The sequence below is a fragment of the Crocodylus siamensis genome, chromosome 13 (genome assembly GCF_052110815.1).
Source record: "Crocodylus siamensis isolate JL-2025a chromosome 13, ASM5211081v1, whole genome shotgun sequence".
NCBI classification, from domain to species: domain Eukaryota; kingdom Metazoa; phylum Chordata; order Crocodylia; family Crocodylidae; genus Crocodylus; species Crocodylus siamensis.
The window spans coordinates 9,055,530-9,071,841 of NC_143407.1; the positions used below are offsets into that span (position 1 = coordinate 9,055,530).

A 16,312-nucleotide genomic window follows, 5' to 3' on the forward strand; every position below is an offset into this window, starting at 1 on the left:
AGGTTTGATGGGAGAAGCACGCAGGGAGCTCTTACAGGGGAGAGGCAGATGACAGTGGCAAAAATGTTCTTTTGCTGGTGTACCTCAAACCAGTTTCCCAGTGAACTACACTTCAACCACCAAGAGGACCGGCAATTGTGTCTACACTAGGATTTTTGCTGACCTATGTCTAGTAGGGGTATGATTTCTCTTGTGTCAGCAAAACCTTTAAGTGTAAACGAAGCCCTCCTAGAAGTTACTGGGACAAAGAAGTTACTGTTCTTATGGAACAGACTGACAAAATCCAGAGGGTTTTACTCCCAAATCCTACGTGAAGTGACTCCCAAGCCCTATGCCATGTGAAAGGAAGCCAGATCCTCTCTTCAGGCATTTTGGGATCATTCTACAGAGCAGCGCTCTTCAACCTTCGCTGGCCTATGAAGAAAAATACTAAGTACCATGCTATGGGCAACATCAGATTGAGCCCTCTCTGCCCGCCTGGAGCAGGACATCTGTGAAAAGCCAAAATTTCCTGGGGCCACCAGCAACATCAGCTTTGGGGACAACAGGTCACCCTCAAGCCACGGATTGGAAACAACTGCTACACCATCTACTGCAGGGATGGCATTCTCCTTTCTGCGGGGTCTCGTCCAGTGGGGTTGGGGGGTCCAGGGGTTTGGAAGAGACCATGCGCTGAAGCATCGACACACATGTATGGACTGGCAGAGACGTTCCAGTCACTTAAGAGGGGGCACATACATGGTGTGTGCTAGTCCCAATTGATGACTTGCTGCTGTGAGGTCCCATCTGTTTGATACCTCCACCCTGCAGTCTCTCATGTGCATAAGCTCACAGGAACAGAGTCTTGTCACTGGGTGTGCGTGTGTGCATGCAATGCTTAGGGGCCAATCCCTGACTAGGGTGTGCAGGCATTGCCACGATCCAGACTGAACACAGGGAGGAGTTTCAGGTCAGAGGAGTTTCAAAATCCCTCCCCGCACCCTGCCCTGTGACGCACCCGCCTCCCACAGGTGCCTGTCACCGGCACTGCGATTGATGATGCAAAGGATGTACAGTGGAAACGGTTACCAAAAGGTTAGTCAACCTCCAGTTAGAAAGAAGGGGAAAGGAGAGAAAGAAAAGCCAACCAGAGGAGAGACAACATTCCAGCTTCATCTCCATTAGGCTCCCTTGGTTCCTGGGCCTCTGGCCTGATCCCTCAACTACCAGGATCAGCCAAAGCAGGGTGTGCGCACCCCTCTACACTACCTAGTACATCCCACCACATGGGCTTTGCAGCTTAAACATCTCCCCATACAGGCTGAGAGAATATCACATGCTCACCCCACAGAGAGAGTGTGCTTCTCCCCAGCACAGGCACAGGTGTCATCACTCCAGAGGTCCGCATATGGATTGGGGTAGGGGCTGCATCACGCAGGCCCCACAGCTTGAGTATCCCTGTCCCTGCTGGGTCAGTTATACACGTGGGCCACAGAAGCCCAGCATGGCTACGGCTACCAGCCTGCAAGTCTCTCAGCATCCTGGGAGGCACCTCTGCTCTGCCCTTGTTCCCCAAACCAAAGCTTGAATTCAGAGGAGTGGAAACTCTTAGCCTAAGGAGGTTGTTACAAGGGGGAAGGTGTCTGGCTCTGCATTCCCATTCCAGTCCCACCCTGGCCCAGGCTGCAGGTATCCTGTTTCAGCTGGGAATGCGCTACACCTTCCTGGCCCTGTAGCCCAGGGCTACCATAAAGCCCCCCAAGATTAGGTGAGCTCCAGTTGACGTTGCTCCCTCAGTCCCCTTCCCACAGAAGCTGCGGTGCATCTCTGCACCTCATGGAGGCCTTAGAAGCGTGATGCCTTCGCGCCGTGCATAAGCTCGTGGGCAGAAGGGAAGCCTGAGACTGCGTTCCTATGTTCCTCCTACCTAAGAGGTCTCTGGCCAGCAGCTGGCACCTACAGCCCTACGCTCCCTCCCTCCAAGCAAGCATATCACGAAGGAGGCACAGTATTTACCACCTGGTGGCTGGCTCAGAGGACCCTCTTCCGAGGTTCTCCAATGACACCCCCATCTGGCACTGACAGCCTCCTAGCCAGACCCTTTCCAGTTGTGGCATCCTGTCATGGTCTTCTCCAGCCATCCTCCAAGGGCACCTTCCACCTTCCCCCAGGTGGCCACTGAAAAGCATCTGGTTCCAGGAACAAAGGGAGAGGGGAAAGACATATAAAGGAAAGAAAGCAGCACACCACAGAGCTGAGTATGTTAGTTGTCAGCACAGCCAGGCAGGGCGTGGTGGGGGGAGAAGCTGGGGAGCGCGTACCTTCAGCTTGGACTGAATCTCGCGAGATTTCCGTCTGGCTAGAACCTGCAAGTGGCTAGAGACCTGCAGAAAGAAAGCAGAAGGAGAGGGAAAACAGCAGAGCCGTCAACCAGAGGAAAGGAGAGGAAGGAGAGGGGGCTGCCCATGCTCATACGCCACGAACCCATGGGCAGAGTCTCCAACGTACCTTGATGCCAACCTGGTACTCCCGCACCTTCTTCCGAGCTAGAACCTGTATATGGCTGGACACCTAGAGCCCGCCAAGCCATTCAAAAAGGAAAACACAAAGAGAATGAAGACATGATCCCACACCGCATCAAGCGCTTGAGATGCATGGGGCCGGTGCGGAAAGCAGCGGAGGCTCCTGAGCTGCACGACGTTCCTGAAAGCTAGAATTCCTCCAATGGAAAGTGAGCAACACTGGCTGTGGATATGGGGCCGGATTTTCAGCAGGGCAAATCAAGCTTGTCCATCAAGTCAAACACAGTTATGCTGTTTGATACCAGCTAAGGTCATTGCTCAGAGCATGGGCCAATGCCCTGTAACCATCCTACACACACTGCTGCATTTCTGTCCCCCAAGCGTCATTCTCTGCAACTCTGCAATGAATGGCATTGTGGGCTCCAAGTGCATTCTCCCTCAGCAGTTTCTTGGCAAACAAAGAGAGATGGTTTGTAACAGCCAGCCCTGCAAAGTCAGCCTGGCCTTTTCACTTCTTGGCCATCACCATTAGCGTAAGGGAAACTCTGAAAGGCAAATTCTGCCTTTAAAAACACACGTGGGCCAGCCCTGTGGGGTTCTGCACGGCAGCACCCGGTCCTGCAGCTGCGGCATGGCTAACTATCCCAGGGAAGATGCAGGAGTTAGAACGGATTCCAACTTGCCCCCTCCCAGTTTCATATAGCAAGAGGAACGTTTCTAAATCCAGCTGGGGCGAAAGGCTGCGTAGGAAGGTGTTGCTGTTTTTCATGCACTGATTCACTTGCTAGTCACAACCTTTCAGCTGCTACTTCACTGACATGGTCAGACATTTCTGAGCAAGATCCAAAAGTTTGCTTTGCTCCTGGTTCAAAGTCTCCACTGAGAGCAGGACTGAAGGCTGCCTGGCACATAACCAGGTTCTCCCATGCCACTCTTCCATTGGAGAAGCGCTTGCCCTAACGCCCCTCCCTAGGAAAATCCAGTGGGGATCTTTAACACAGAGGAAAGTTTCCACTACAGGTTGTCCACTGGCCAGAGTTAGAAAAAGGCAATGTGGGTTTTGGTCTGTCTACCACACACCTCAGCAACAAGACACCTTAGTCCATCAATCATCTTAGTCCATCTATTCAAGGCATTCATTTGGGCCTTTCTCCACAACAGCAATCACTGATGGATGATATCCATCCAACAACCCTGTGTGACTTCCCAAGACCTCAACCACACTTCATATCTGGGGAACTGAGACAGGACCCATCAAGTGCCCTGCCCAGCATCACACAGGAAGTCTTCCTCTAAGCTGGGACCTGAACCCACATCTCCCAGTCGATTAGATCACCCTTTCTACCATGATATGGACCAGCCACTGTGATGGCTCCTCTCTCCAGCAAGCTGCCTGCTGTGATGGAACAAGCCAGGCTATAGCAAAGGGTGAGTAGAGCTCAAATCCCCCACACTCTCTCCCACAAGAAATGTCACCTCTTTCTTTGCCAGGAACCCAGCTGTGTCACAGTACCCTCTGCGCTAACACCATCAATGAGGTCTCTCCACTGACCAGTGACAACCAGGGAGGTCTCAAGCCTGGGCAGAACGGGACGGTTACTGGCCATGAGACGCTTGTATATAAAAGGCACAGTCCTGGATAGCAGACCCATGTTCCCTTGGTTCCACAAGCCAGGCACAGCCTGTATAGTCTCAAAGGGTAAGCAGTAGGTTTGGCTCTCTGCAGGCTGATTTTCAGCAGTGCCAGTCACCTACCTGGCACACTCACCCAATATAACAAATGAGGATGTGGCGGGGAAGCACCAAGTTAGCTGGAAGGAGAGGATGAGAAGCTTCATGACAAATCCTGGAGGTCCTCACTATAGCCTAACCAAACCCATGACCTTCTGTGGGGAACATGGGGAGAGCTTGCCAGTGGGACGGGCTCCTAGGACACCGACATAACAGTACCCGAGACATCAGACCCTCCTACCCTACCGCAGTAAGAAGAATAGAAAGAGATGGACTCTAGGCTGGCACCTAGAAGAGAGGAGCAAACACCCCAGGAGAGGCCAATTTGCATAGTTCAGATCTAGTCTACAGTCTGGAGATTATTGGGTTTAGGACCAGAGGCCTTTAAAAGCAACAGGGCTGGGTGCAACCAGGGTATGTCAGGAACTCCTGGTATCAAAATGGCTTTGGAAGGTTCTGGGAACATTCCCCATGCCCTTCAGTGATTTCCATTGTCATGGCGGTCTCTACTCTTCAGGTTTCCAGGCAGAAGACTGCTCTCAGAGTACGGCTGGCCCCACAGAGGACCTGGTAGGCAGCACTGCCCTGGGGGAGATGTCCAGGCAGCTGCTCAGGCAGCTGGAGCAGGGCTGGGATAAGCAGGGTCACTGAGAGAGGCTGACCTAAACTGAACCCTACGGTCCAGGTACTCTGAGGATCACTTTTCACTGATTATCCAGCCAGCTGGGCATTCAGAGGAGGGGACAAGGACCCAGTGTCAAGTCTTATGAATGCAGGGGATCAAAAGTTCTTCATAAGCAACGGCATGAGAGTCTCATCCATCATTAACATACCTTTTCCTGAAACAGCAGCTCCCCAGCCAAGGGCACAGTAAGCCAGCTACACCATCCAACCGTGAAGCATCTCAGCCTTATCCCCCCAGCATCCAACAGATGGGAAAACACAAGCCACATGGCAAAGTAGTGGCATGGCCAGAAACAGGAGCCAGGTATCCTGACTCTGTCTGGGCTTTCCTTGCTAGCCCCGTTTCCTCCTAAGTTTTGATGCTAAGCTCAGTGAAATGAGCCAGGCGCCCAGTGATTACAACAGGCTGTGGACCAGTCCCTCCAGGACTGTGCTTTCCCACAAGTCTCTCACTCAGACCCATTCTTTAAATGAAACAAAATGCTTTTCTCACCTGTTTCCTTGTCCGTGTTTTCCCTGTCCGCAACTTGATGTATCTTGCTATCAATTCATTACGACCTAAAGCAAAGGAAAGAGTAAGTACGAGGCACGATGCAGGAGCAACATGTCCCTTGTCTGCCCTGCATCACCCAGACATTTCCCTTCCCTTTTCACGGTGGGGTCTACCTCAGCCTATCCCCAGTATCTCCAGCCCAGCCCAGCCCAACCCAGAATCCCTCTCGGACAGGCCCTGTCAAGTGACAAGGCTTTGCCAGAAGGTGGCACTGTCATGACAGCTGTTAAGGCAAGATGGGCAAGGTGGATGTAGAAGGCCAAGAGGTCACAGTATTTGTGAGCAGAGGGGTGGGCAGGATGCCTTAGGACTCCAAAGTGATCACAAGAGAGGGGACAGAGGTCATCTTACCACCCACAGGGTGCTCAGGTGGCCGTGATACAGAATAGGGGCGGCTTGTACCGATGAGATGGCAGGGCCCAGCAGGCACGAGATAGCCTAGAACAAGGGTCGACAAAGTCCGGCCTGTGGTGGACTCCATTTCCCAGCAACCCCTGCCCATGTCGCTGGGGCCAGTTTCCATGGAGACCCCAGCAGCAGTGAGGCAGTGAGTGCGGGCCAGGGTTTCCATGGAGACCAGCCCCAGCAGTGCCAGCGGGGCGTACAGCTGGGCGGGGAACTGTGGGGCTGGGATCTCGCATTGGTGACAGTGTGCTCCGGAGCCGGGGCACAGCTGCGATCTGCTGCTCACATGCCCCGGATCGCAGCTCTGCCCCGGCTTCGGACCACGCTGTCGCCATCGCAAGATCCCAGCCCCGGTTGCGGAGCAGCTCCCTGCCCTGCCATGTACCCTGCCAGTGCTGCTGGGGCTGGTCTCCATAGAAACCCTGGCCCCCATGGCACTGCCGCTCCATGGAAACCAGCCGCAGCGACATGGGCAGGGGCTGCCGGGAAATGAAGTCTGGCTGCTGGTTGAAGCTGCCATTTTGCCCACCTCTGCCCTAGAAACATCCTCTCATCGTGTCACTGAAGGCAGGGCTCCTTCCCTCTCACCCTCGCTGGAAGATGGCAATGCCAAGGACAGCCAGGGCACTATGCACAGCTAGTTCGCAGCTCCCACTCCACCAGGAGCCTGGTCTGCTGGGATGATTGCTCTTGAAGGGCCCTGGGGAGGGTGCTGTCAAGGGCCATCTTTAGAGACTGCACCAGGAAGCCCTAGAGCCCATGGAGCAGGACTTGGGGGTCAGCCCCCAGCACCCCAAAAACACTACCGACTATCCCCCTGCCCCTCTGTCCGTCCCCTTCAATTCCCTGGTGCCCAGCAAGCGCTTGCAGACACGCTGGCCTTTTAAACAGCATTTCCCAGCGTCCTCAGCCTAATTTGAAGCAGGACTGCTTTTGCTCCACATTTTACAGGCCAGCTGTGGCCAATCTAAATTCAAACGTCAGAGCAGCTGGGAGCTTTCTTCTCCCCTCGTCCCCCCCACCCCAAACACGGGGGCGGGGAAGCACGCCAGATTTATTTTAATGGACCAGATGGTGGTGGCTGGAACGAGTCGAAATGCCCTTGGAGCTAGTTTAAGATTTAAAAAAAAAAAACTAAAAAAGCCAAGCAACTGTTGTAGCAGCGCCCAACGCCCCGTGCCTTCCGGGGGTAGTGGGAGGGGACTCTCCGGACAGGCCTTGAGCTGTAAGGGAAGAAGCGCAAGCCCCTTCACCCCCTCCTCACGCCCCCGCCAGCCGCTTGTCAAAAGACAGTGCCAGGTGCTGCATGGGGTCAGCTGTGTCTCACGCCTCGCGGGGAGGGGAAGGGGAGGCGTGTGCCACAGGCGAGAGTAACAATGCTCCCAGTGACAGGGAGCGGGCTCCCTTTGTACTGGAGCCCTTAGAGAAGAGGTGGAGCAGACCCTCCCCTGAACCCTGTGCCCCCAAAGACCCCAGACCCCTCTCGACTGGGGACGCGAGCGGTCCCTCCCACCTGCGGAAGGCTGCTGCGCTCCCGTCGGAGGGACGGCGTAGGTCCCCATCGCTGTAGCGGGTGGGGTGTTAACATTAACCAGCCCTCGCAGGCCCTGTGAGAGAAGCCATTTTACAAATGGGGAGACAGGCAACTGAGAGGGGAAGTGACTCACCCAAGGTCACTCGGCAGGTCTGTGGCAGAGCTGGGAGGAGAGCTGGTGCTCTTCCCGCTCTGCCGTGCTTCCACACGCCGATGCACGCTCACTTTGAGTTGCTGGGCCTGCCAACCTCTTGGCACCAGCGCTCATCTTTACTCTGAATTGAAGCCAGCTTCCTATAGCGGAAAGCTGGACTGCAACCCTGTAGAAGGCAGCTGCAGCTGACCCCGTGCCCTGCTGCAGTGGTGCTAGTCACAGAAAATGAGGGTTGGAAGGGACCTCAGGACGTCACACCTAGTCCAATCCCTGCTCAAAGCAGCACCACCTCCGACTAGATCATGCCAAAGCATTGTCCAGCCGGGTCTTAAAAACCTCCAAGGATAGAGTCCACAAGCTCTCCGGGGAGCCTGTCCCAGTGTTTTACTGCCCTCCTAGTGAGAAAATTCTTCCTAATATCCAACCTAAACTTCCCTTGCTGCAACTTGAGCCCATTGCTCCTTGTTGTGTCATCTGCCACCTCTGAGGACAGTCCAGCCCCATCTTCTTTTGAACCCCACTTCAGGTAGTTGAAGGCTGCTATTAAATCCCCTCTCAGTCTCCTCTTCTTTAGACTAAATAAGCCCAGTTCCCTCACCATTTCTGTTGCCCTCCGCTAGACTCTCTCCAATTTGTCCACATCCTTTCTGTAGGGGTGGGGGGGACAAAACTGGACAAGGACTCCAGATGTGGCCTCACCGGTGCTGAATAGAGGGGAATAATCACTTCCCTTGCCCTGCTGGCAACACTCCTACCAGTGCCCGCAGGATGCTGTTAGCCTTCTTGCAACAAGAGCAAATCAAGAGAACGACATACTGTACGACTCATCCCTGGGGGCCCCACCTGCAGCGTGCCATGGCCTAGCGAGGGCTGCCTGGGCTTCCACAGCGCTCTGAGGTAGGGAGGGGAGACTTGACCTTGGCCAGTCCTCACTTCTACTGTATTTATTAGCTATCACATCAGGACCCAACAGAAGCCTGGAGATGCTTTCTGAGGCTGCTCCTTCAATGCTGAGCACACTGACATCTTAAGACGCACTTCATCAGCTGCTTCTCCAAATCAAACCACACATTAACCTCCTTTGACTGCAGCCATTTCGAATCAGGGACCAACTGCTAATGATCTGGGATCGTGCCTGCCACTCCTGGTACATATGTAGGAGCCGAGGTCTTCCCTTGAACTCTCCCCTTTGGGTATCTCCAGGTCTGAGCACCCTGGATACCATTTCTCTCTGGTCCCTGCGCTGTTCTACTCATGAATCCTTGAAGCCATACAGTCGTCCTTAGGGCCCGGCACTAGCTGTACCCTGGAAGAGGTATCATTTAAGTACATGGCGGGCGCCCACCTGACACATTCAATCAGACTGGCAGCGTGACTCTCACTCCCTGATGGGCTGTTACAGCACAAGAGCAGAGGCGTTCCCCTGGGACTAATAACCATGACGTACGAGGGCCCCGAGGACCTTAGGGTCTGGCTGGGACTTTCCCTGGGCACGGGGCAGAACAGCAGGACCCGACAAGTGGCACTCCAGACACGGCCTGCCTCGCAGCATGGCAGGAGGGCGTGGGAAGCAAGAGCGTGAGAGCTCAATGGAGAAAAGCAGGGGACAACAGGCCTGGAGACCTCAGGATGTGGATGAAGGGGAAACAAAGAGAGAGCTGCCGGCAGGGCACAGAGGAGCAGGAAATCAGAGAAGATGGAGAAAGACGGAGGTGGAAAATGGACATGGAAGGGGAGCGGAAAAAGAGGAGGTCAGAGAAAAGCTGCCCCAGGACAGCGAGCTGGGATCTGCTTCCTCTGATGGGAGCGAACGGCATTCTGCGCGGCTGAATGTCTTACCTCGGGGCGGCCCCGTTCTCTCTCTTCCTCCCCACTAACTGCATGTGTCACTTCTCTGCAGCGTACCTATGGGAAGCTGAGCTGTGCACAATACATCCACCTATTGTACACAGTTGTTGAATGTTGTGCCCGTCTCCTGCCCCTGCGGGCACATGCCACCCCCCCAGCACACCTGTGTAACACTGTGTCCCTCCTCTGTACCGTGCCTGAGTGTGTGTGCGTGTCCAGGACTAGTGCACAACCCCATTTCTGTAGTGTGTACCAGTGCACATATGGTAGCTTGTGCCTGCTCCATCTCAGGTACTGGCCCAAATAGGCCGTCTGTCTGCGGTGCCAGCAGGAAAGCCCCCCCTTCTCCACCACCAGCCCAATTTCTGGTGGGTCAAGGTCTCTGGTGCCCCCTGGTACAGGCAGGCACTTCAGGGCCATCTCTGCAAGGCTGTCCCAGCTGGTGATTCACCAGAGGCAGTGCCATTCCCTCTAGAAGGGCACGGTCCTCCTCCAAATTACCACATTCCTGAAATTCCTCTCCCCTGACACCACCACGTGAACCAGTTGGACGGCTCTGTTAAAAATAACCTAGTGGGACAACCTTCCAGCCAATCAGCACGCAACGGCATACCAGCCCGGGCCGAGTCCAACTCAAGTTACACCTGCTGTCTGGGGGCAAGCGCGCGGGCTCCCGGGGCTCCTGGCTGGGTGCCCTGCAACCACCGCGAAGAGAGAAGTGCCCCTCACCATGTGCAGCCCAGGCCCATGCTCAAACCCTGGCCACTACTCAAGTGCGAGAGGTTACTACAGGTCAAGGTCCCCCCAGCACCTCTCCAGCAGCTAGGATCTCTTCTTCTGCCCGCAATCCAGCTCCCCTGCTCCATCGCTGCACAGTTACCATGAGCGAAGCAAGCAGAACACCCTCACTTCAACATTTCAGGATTCCCCCACTGTAGGTTGAATAGCACCTAAAGACAATGGGACTCAGCTGGGACTGTGTAACCATCATGCTATAATAAACAGCAACCAGCAACTGATCCATCAGGAGTTTGGATGGAGGGGGTATTACTGCAAAATCCTTCAAAAAGAAAAATGCCGATGGATTCTGCAATAATGGACCAAGAGGAGATAAGATTACAAGTCTGGGGGCATTGCAGTGATATGCAATGCCATTTCTGAGTAGGGTATGGAGTGTCATTGAATGCATTAGCTGGAGGGTTTAGCAGGTTGGCCCAGGACACAAGGTGATGGGGAAACAGCAGGTGAACAAAATATTTCCTCTCTTCCTCAGAAGAAAGATGGGGGAAGCATCCCTGGCTCTGCCCCTGCTAGGTTAATTATGGGACCTCTTACCTCTGGGCACGAAGGACCCAGCCCTGGCTCAGATCCCTCCGGAGAGCAGATGTCCTGCCAGTGGAATGACCGACTGCTCCACATGGCAGGTGTGAGCAAAGCCCTCTCTGCCTGCAGGGAGGAGACCCCAGACCCTCCTCAGCCATTAATGCTGCTGCTGCCACTGGGTGATACTTTGATCCTCCAAGGGGTCCCTCATCAGGGGGTGCCCAGTGCATTCACACATCCAACTTCCATGCGAGAGAGGCAGGCACCCTACTGGGGCAGAGAGGGGAACCAGAGCTGCTGGCTAGGGAAGGGATTCACGCCAAGGAAGCAGTGGCCCTCCTTGACCGACCCACAAAAAGACACAGCCCCACTGAGCCCCTTCCTTTGGCCTGGATTGGAGGTGGGGGGGCCCAAACTGGCTGAAATACCCCTCCCACGGTGCTCACCCCCCCGGGAAAGGACCCTGTCACTCTGCTGCCAGTTCTAAACACTGCCCAGATGGCAGAGGTGGCTGGGGAAGGGGGCACAGAGAGAGGGGAAGAGAAAGGGGAAAGGAGTTTTTGAGCGGAGAATGAAAGCAGAACTGGGCCACTGTCTCTTTAAGCAGCTGCCAGATGTCTCCGAGAGGCTGGAAAAACCGGTTTGCACACTTGGGTTTGCTGAGCGCAGGCCAAGCTCCCCGGCGGCACTTCAACTATTCCTGGAGAAATCCAAAAAATGCACCCGCTCTGGAATCCTCCAGTCCCCTCTGCCTCCATCCCCAGGGCCCTGGGCTAGAGGGGCCCTGCTGGGCGGGCTGGCTGGCTGGATGGGGACCAGGGCCGAGAGGCAGGCCCATGCAGCCAGAGGTGCCTTTGGGTGATCCCGAGCAGGGCAGAGGAGACATCTTGCCTTACATCAAGGAGCCTGGAGATGGGGGGGGGAGACAGGGGAGGGGCTGGAGACTCCAGCCATTGCAGGAGGACAGAGTGGCTCAGAGAAGGGTGAAAGTAGGGAGAGCTTGCTGAAGGGAGTCCTGGGCAAATTCATGCGGCATGTGGCCATCTCCCCCCCATGAAGGGGCTGCACTTTGCGGGTGCGCTGGGACCCCCTCCTGCGACTAGAAGCATGACGAGAGATGTCCAGCAGCCTCGGCCATCTGCGCTTCCCTTCAACTCAGAGCTGGTTCTCAAGCAAACAGCCTGGTTCGAGTTGTCTGTGATATGTCTGCTGGCACCGAGAGTGACTGCGACCAGTTTCCCTTCCAGAATGGGATCCATATGCAGCAGCTCATCTGTTGGCCCTTCTATAGTGTCTTTTGCTGTTCCTTGAGATCAGCACACTCCTGCACGACAGGCATTTGCCTTATTTTATAGAGGGGGAAAAGCAAGGCAAAATCAAGGCTAGAGCTAGGAGCAGAACTTCCCAAAGCCTAATAGCAGAGGTTAAAGTACAAGACAAGACAGAGTCTTCCTCTGGTCTCTTGGCTTCTCCCCCCCAGTTCACCCTCCAGCATCATAATCCAGGGTGTGCGACATGATAGTCCATTCCCAGGGAAATGGGTTTGAAGTCACAGATGTGGGATTGTGATATCATATGACTTGGGCAACAACACGGGAGACAATCTGGATTTGCACCCACCCCAGGCAGTGACTGCCAGAGGAGAAACAGAAAAAGCACAGGGCAGGCTGATGGGGTTTAAACCACCATACTGCATCTCAATAGCAAGGCATCACAATCCAATACTAGATAGGAGCCCAGGGACAGGGAACTACTCACTTGTACCTTTCCAGTGGCATCCTGGACTTTAGTGCAAGGTTTCTTATCCAAATACTGACCAAGCCCTGTCTTGTATTATGCTGATAGGATGCAAGAATCTATGGCACAGAGGCAGGAATGGAGGGAGCAGGCAGCTGTGGGATACTGGAACTGGGGTTTTTAAGCTCTTGGTTATGCCCAAGTGTTGGTGAAAGCTCCAGGTCTGTCTGACAGGCCTAGAGGCTGAAATCCCAAGACAGATACAAAACAGCCAGCAGCAGGACAGGCATCCACCTCTTCTCTCCATAAACATGTCTGGCTTCTGCATGACAGGGACACCTTAACGGACAAGTCCAGGTATAACAAACATGGCCCATTCCACCCTTGGCTACACTGCTAAGAAATACTCAGGAAGGTACTGATACCAGTAGAAGAGTTTTTATGGGGCGTCTATCAGAGCTGCTGCAAACTGGACTGAGACCCATCAAAACTTGTTTCCGAAGGCCCCCCCAACACACAGCTGCCAACAGATATGGCCTGACCTCAAGCAGCAGCCTCTTCTCATCACAGTCCCTCTCCCCCTTGACTCACGCAGCACGCATCTGCCTTGTCATGACAATAAAGTTACAGAAACTGAAATGTAGGCTCCACGTCTCACCTTGACAAACCACACAAGGCGGAGGCAGACGCAGAGGCATGTCACAGCCTGGCATCAGCAAGGTTTCTCTCCCATAGTTTCTCACCTGGGCACCTTCTCACTCCTTCTGCTCGTTATGTTTTTAAACATGAACCGAAAGGAAGACTCCCCAGTCCGCGCCCCCCGCCCCTCACCATCAACGGGGTTCAAACATCTCCCTGCTGAGCTCTCTACCATCAAGGTGATCCCGTCTGACACAGAGGACTGGGCCAAACGCATGACTTAGTTGGAGAAACATGACCCGTTGGGCCAGAAACAGAGGGCACAAATCTGTGGGGGAAGGAGACATCCCTGGGAACAGTCTCTGGCTCTACGAGCAAAGAAAACAACCCCCAGAACCCAGGAAGCCGCTGGCGTTGGCGGACGCTGATACCACGCTATGGTTTGCAAACCCAAGAAGTGGTGCTGAAGGAGCCTTGGAGCAGAAGGAAGGAGTGCTTTCTTTATGACCTGCACAAGAGGCCAGACACGCCGGCTGGCACGCCCAAGCCCAGGTGCGTGGGCTCCCTGTGCAGAGTCGCTCTCTGAGGCTGAAGCGACATCACCAAACCAGTCAGTCTGGCAAGGCAGAGAAAGGGAGGGAGCGAGAGAACCAAGGAGGGAGGGGCTGAGAGAAGGCAGAGACGCAACAGAGGGAGGGACAGAGACCAGGGAAGGGGAACACAAGCCAAATGTGGGTCAACAGCGTGGGGAACACAGCTTAACACTACCCCGTGAGTCACATCCCTTCGTAGACTCATAAAAGATTACGGTTGGAAGAGACCTCAGGAGGTCAACTAGTCCAACCCGTACCCAAAGCAGGACCATCCCCAACTAGATCATACCAGTCAGGGCTTTGTCCAGCCAGATCTTAAAAACCCGCAAGGATGGAGATCCCATCTCCTCCCTGGGTAGCTTGTCCCAGGGCTTTACTACCCTCCTAGTGAGAAAGCTTTTCCTGATATCTAACCTAAACTTCCCCTGATGCAACTTGAAACCTGTTGCTCCTTGTTCTGTCACCTGCCCCCACTGATAACAGCCCAGCTCCATCATCTTTGCAACTGCCTTGCAGGGAGTTGAAGGCTGCTATTAAACCCCTCCTCAGTCTTCCCTTCCCCACATTAAATAAGCCCAGTTCCCTCAGCTTCTCCCCACAAGACATGTGCCCCAGCCCCCAAACCATTTTCACTGCCTTCCACTGGATTCTCTGCAATTTGTCCACATCCTTTCTGCAGTGGGGCCCACAACCGGACACAGTACTCCCGGTGTGGTCTCACCAACGCTGAATGGAGGGGAATAATCATTTCTCTTGACCTACTGGCAACACTTCTACCAGTGCAGCCCAATATGCTGTTGGCCTTCTTGGCAACGAGGGCACACTGTTGCCCCATATTCAGCTTATTGTCCACTGTAGAGCTGCTGCTTCGCTGGTTGTCCCCAGCCTGTACCGGTGTGCAGAGTTGTTCTGTCCTAAATGCTAGACTTTGCATTTCTTATTGAATCTTCCAAGATGGCCATCCCTGGAGGGCCCATGGAAGGGGTAGGAGAAAGCTACCAGGGACACAACCCAAAACACCCAGGCTACACAGCTGGTGTCCGCCTTCTACGACATGACTCAGGCCAGTGACTGGGAGGCAGGGCAGGCCCTGGTTATACCAAGAGCTCTCGGTGGCCCTGTATCAAAGACCTCTCTGGGTTGGGAGGCTGGTGGGCTGAGCTCTGAGGGGCAAGTCTGCAGTAAATGAGCTCCCCTGACCGGCCTGTGGTGCCAAGACTACATGAGCCTGGGAAGTCTTAGATGCAGGGAGATTTCAGCTCTCAGGAGAATAAGAGATGAGGAAGAGAGCCTCCAGCCCTAGCAGGTGCTGCAGAAACCATTGCAAGCTGACCTATTTCAATGCTGAGGCTGCTCGCACCCAGCCGAACCCCACCAGACACTTTGGATGGGCTACATCAGTCCTGGGGATCAAGCTGGAACCTCCTCCTGAAGCCAGCCCAGCCCAGCACCGCTTGCTTGCATTTAATGCCAGGACATTCCTTGCCCTCCAACCCCAATGGAGTCAGAAACAGGTCAGCTCGATCAAGGGGACATCTCTGTCGATTTGGGTTTGGAAAGGGGCAGCATTCGCCCCTGAGAGGTGCTAGCTGCCATTATGCACCTTACCTGGATGTTCACATCACGTTAAGTGTTGTCAGTTTGACTAAGCAGCAATATGCCTGCAATCCCTGTTTGGCAAGACCTGTCCAACCCCCAGAGGTGCCCAGGCCAGGTCTCACTCACCGTACATCTTGCCCTCGTCCGAGAGGATGATTTTCCTCCGGCCGCAGGGCGGGTAGATCGCCAGCGCCTCCTGGAAGCTCTGCTCGATGTCCGGACTCCACACCCCCTCGGCATCATTGTCCAGGCTCTTGTCCATTCCCTCCTGTCCATCTTCCCGCCCCTCCCCGGGGCTGCCGCTGGCGTTCCAGCTGTTGGACGCTATTGTGATGGCTGCTCTGGGCTCCGACCCCGAGCCCCAAATGGGAACTTGTCAACCTGATGGAAGAAAGCAAAGGTCATTGATCAGTCACAACTCAGCCAGGGGCTTCTCCCTCTGGACCTTCAGACATGCAGTCCCCATCACAAGCAGCTGACTACGTGGCCTCCTGCTTGCCAACTGATGGCAGGGGGAAGCAAGTGTCCCTAGCAGAGGAGGCAGAGCCCATGGGAAATCACCTGGTAACACTGGGCGAAGGGGGCCTGAATGCAGAAGACCCAGACTCGGCCCTACGAACACTTTAATCCTCAAGCCCTGGGAAGAACAGGGTCTATTTGGGGATTCAAAAATGGACCAAATGCAGGTACTCTTCAGATGGGAAGATGTTGGCTCTGTCAAAGAAAGAAGGGCAGGTCTCATGGCAGGCCGGGGCAGGGCCGAGACATGTGTAAATACATAACAGCATGGCCCCCAACCCTGAGACATGACCTTGTCCTCTTCTCCCCTGTTACAACACAGCCCTTGGGAGCCTCCAGGCCCAAGATACCAATATCCCCTCCTCTGCACAGCCACTCTACATTATGGTACAGCCACCAGACATAACCATGCCACCCTTCCTCATTTCACGTAGCACAGCACAGCCCCTGGGAGCCTCCAGCCCTGGCGCTGCAGCCCTCTTCTAGCTGTTG

The 16,312-nt window shown here is 54.6% G+C and overlaps 1 protein-coding gene across 3 annotated transcripts in view; it reads right to left on the reverse strand.

The window, feature by feature from the left end:
• Positions 1 to 15,676, reverse strand: part of TEAD3 (TEA domain transcription factor 3) — a 29,585-nt gene extending 13,909 nt beyond the window's left edge. The window contains exons 1-4 of one of the 3 annotated variants that reach the window (XM_090025070.1): positions 15,428 to 15,676; positions 5,410 to 5,474; positions 2,488 to 2,550; positions 2,301 to 2,363 (exon numbers count right to left, since the gene is read on the reverse strand). In XM_090025070.1, coding sequence (XP_089881196.1) covers positions 2,301 to 2,363; positions 2,488 to 2,550; positions 5,410 to 5,474; positions 15,428 to 15,563 — 327 coding nt within the window. In that variant the 5' untranslated portion in view covers positions 15,564 to 15,676. The remainder of the gene's footprint in view (positions 1 to 2,300; positions 2,364 to 2,487; positions 2,551 to 5,409; positions 5,475 to 15,427) is intronic. The other 2 variants (XM_090025071.1, XM_090025069.1) reach the window with 2 other exon arrangements.
• Between the last annotated feature and the right edge of the window lie 636 nt (positions 15,677 to 16,312).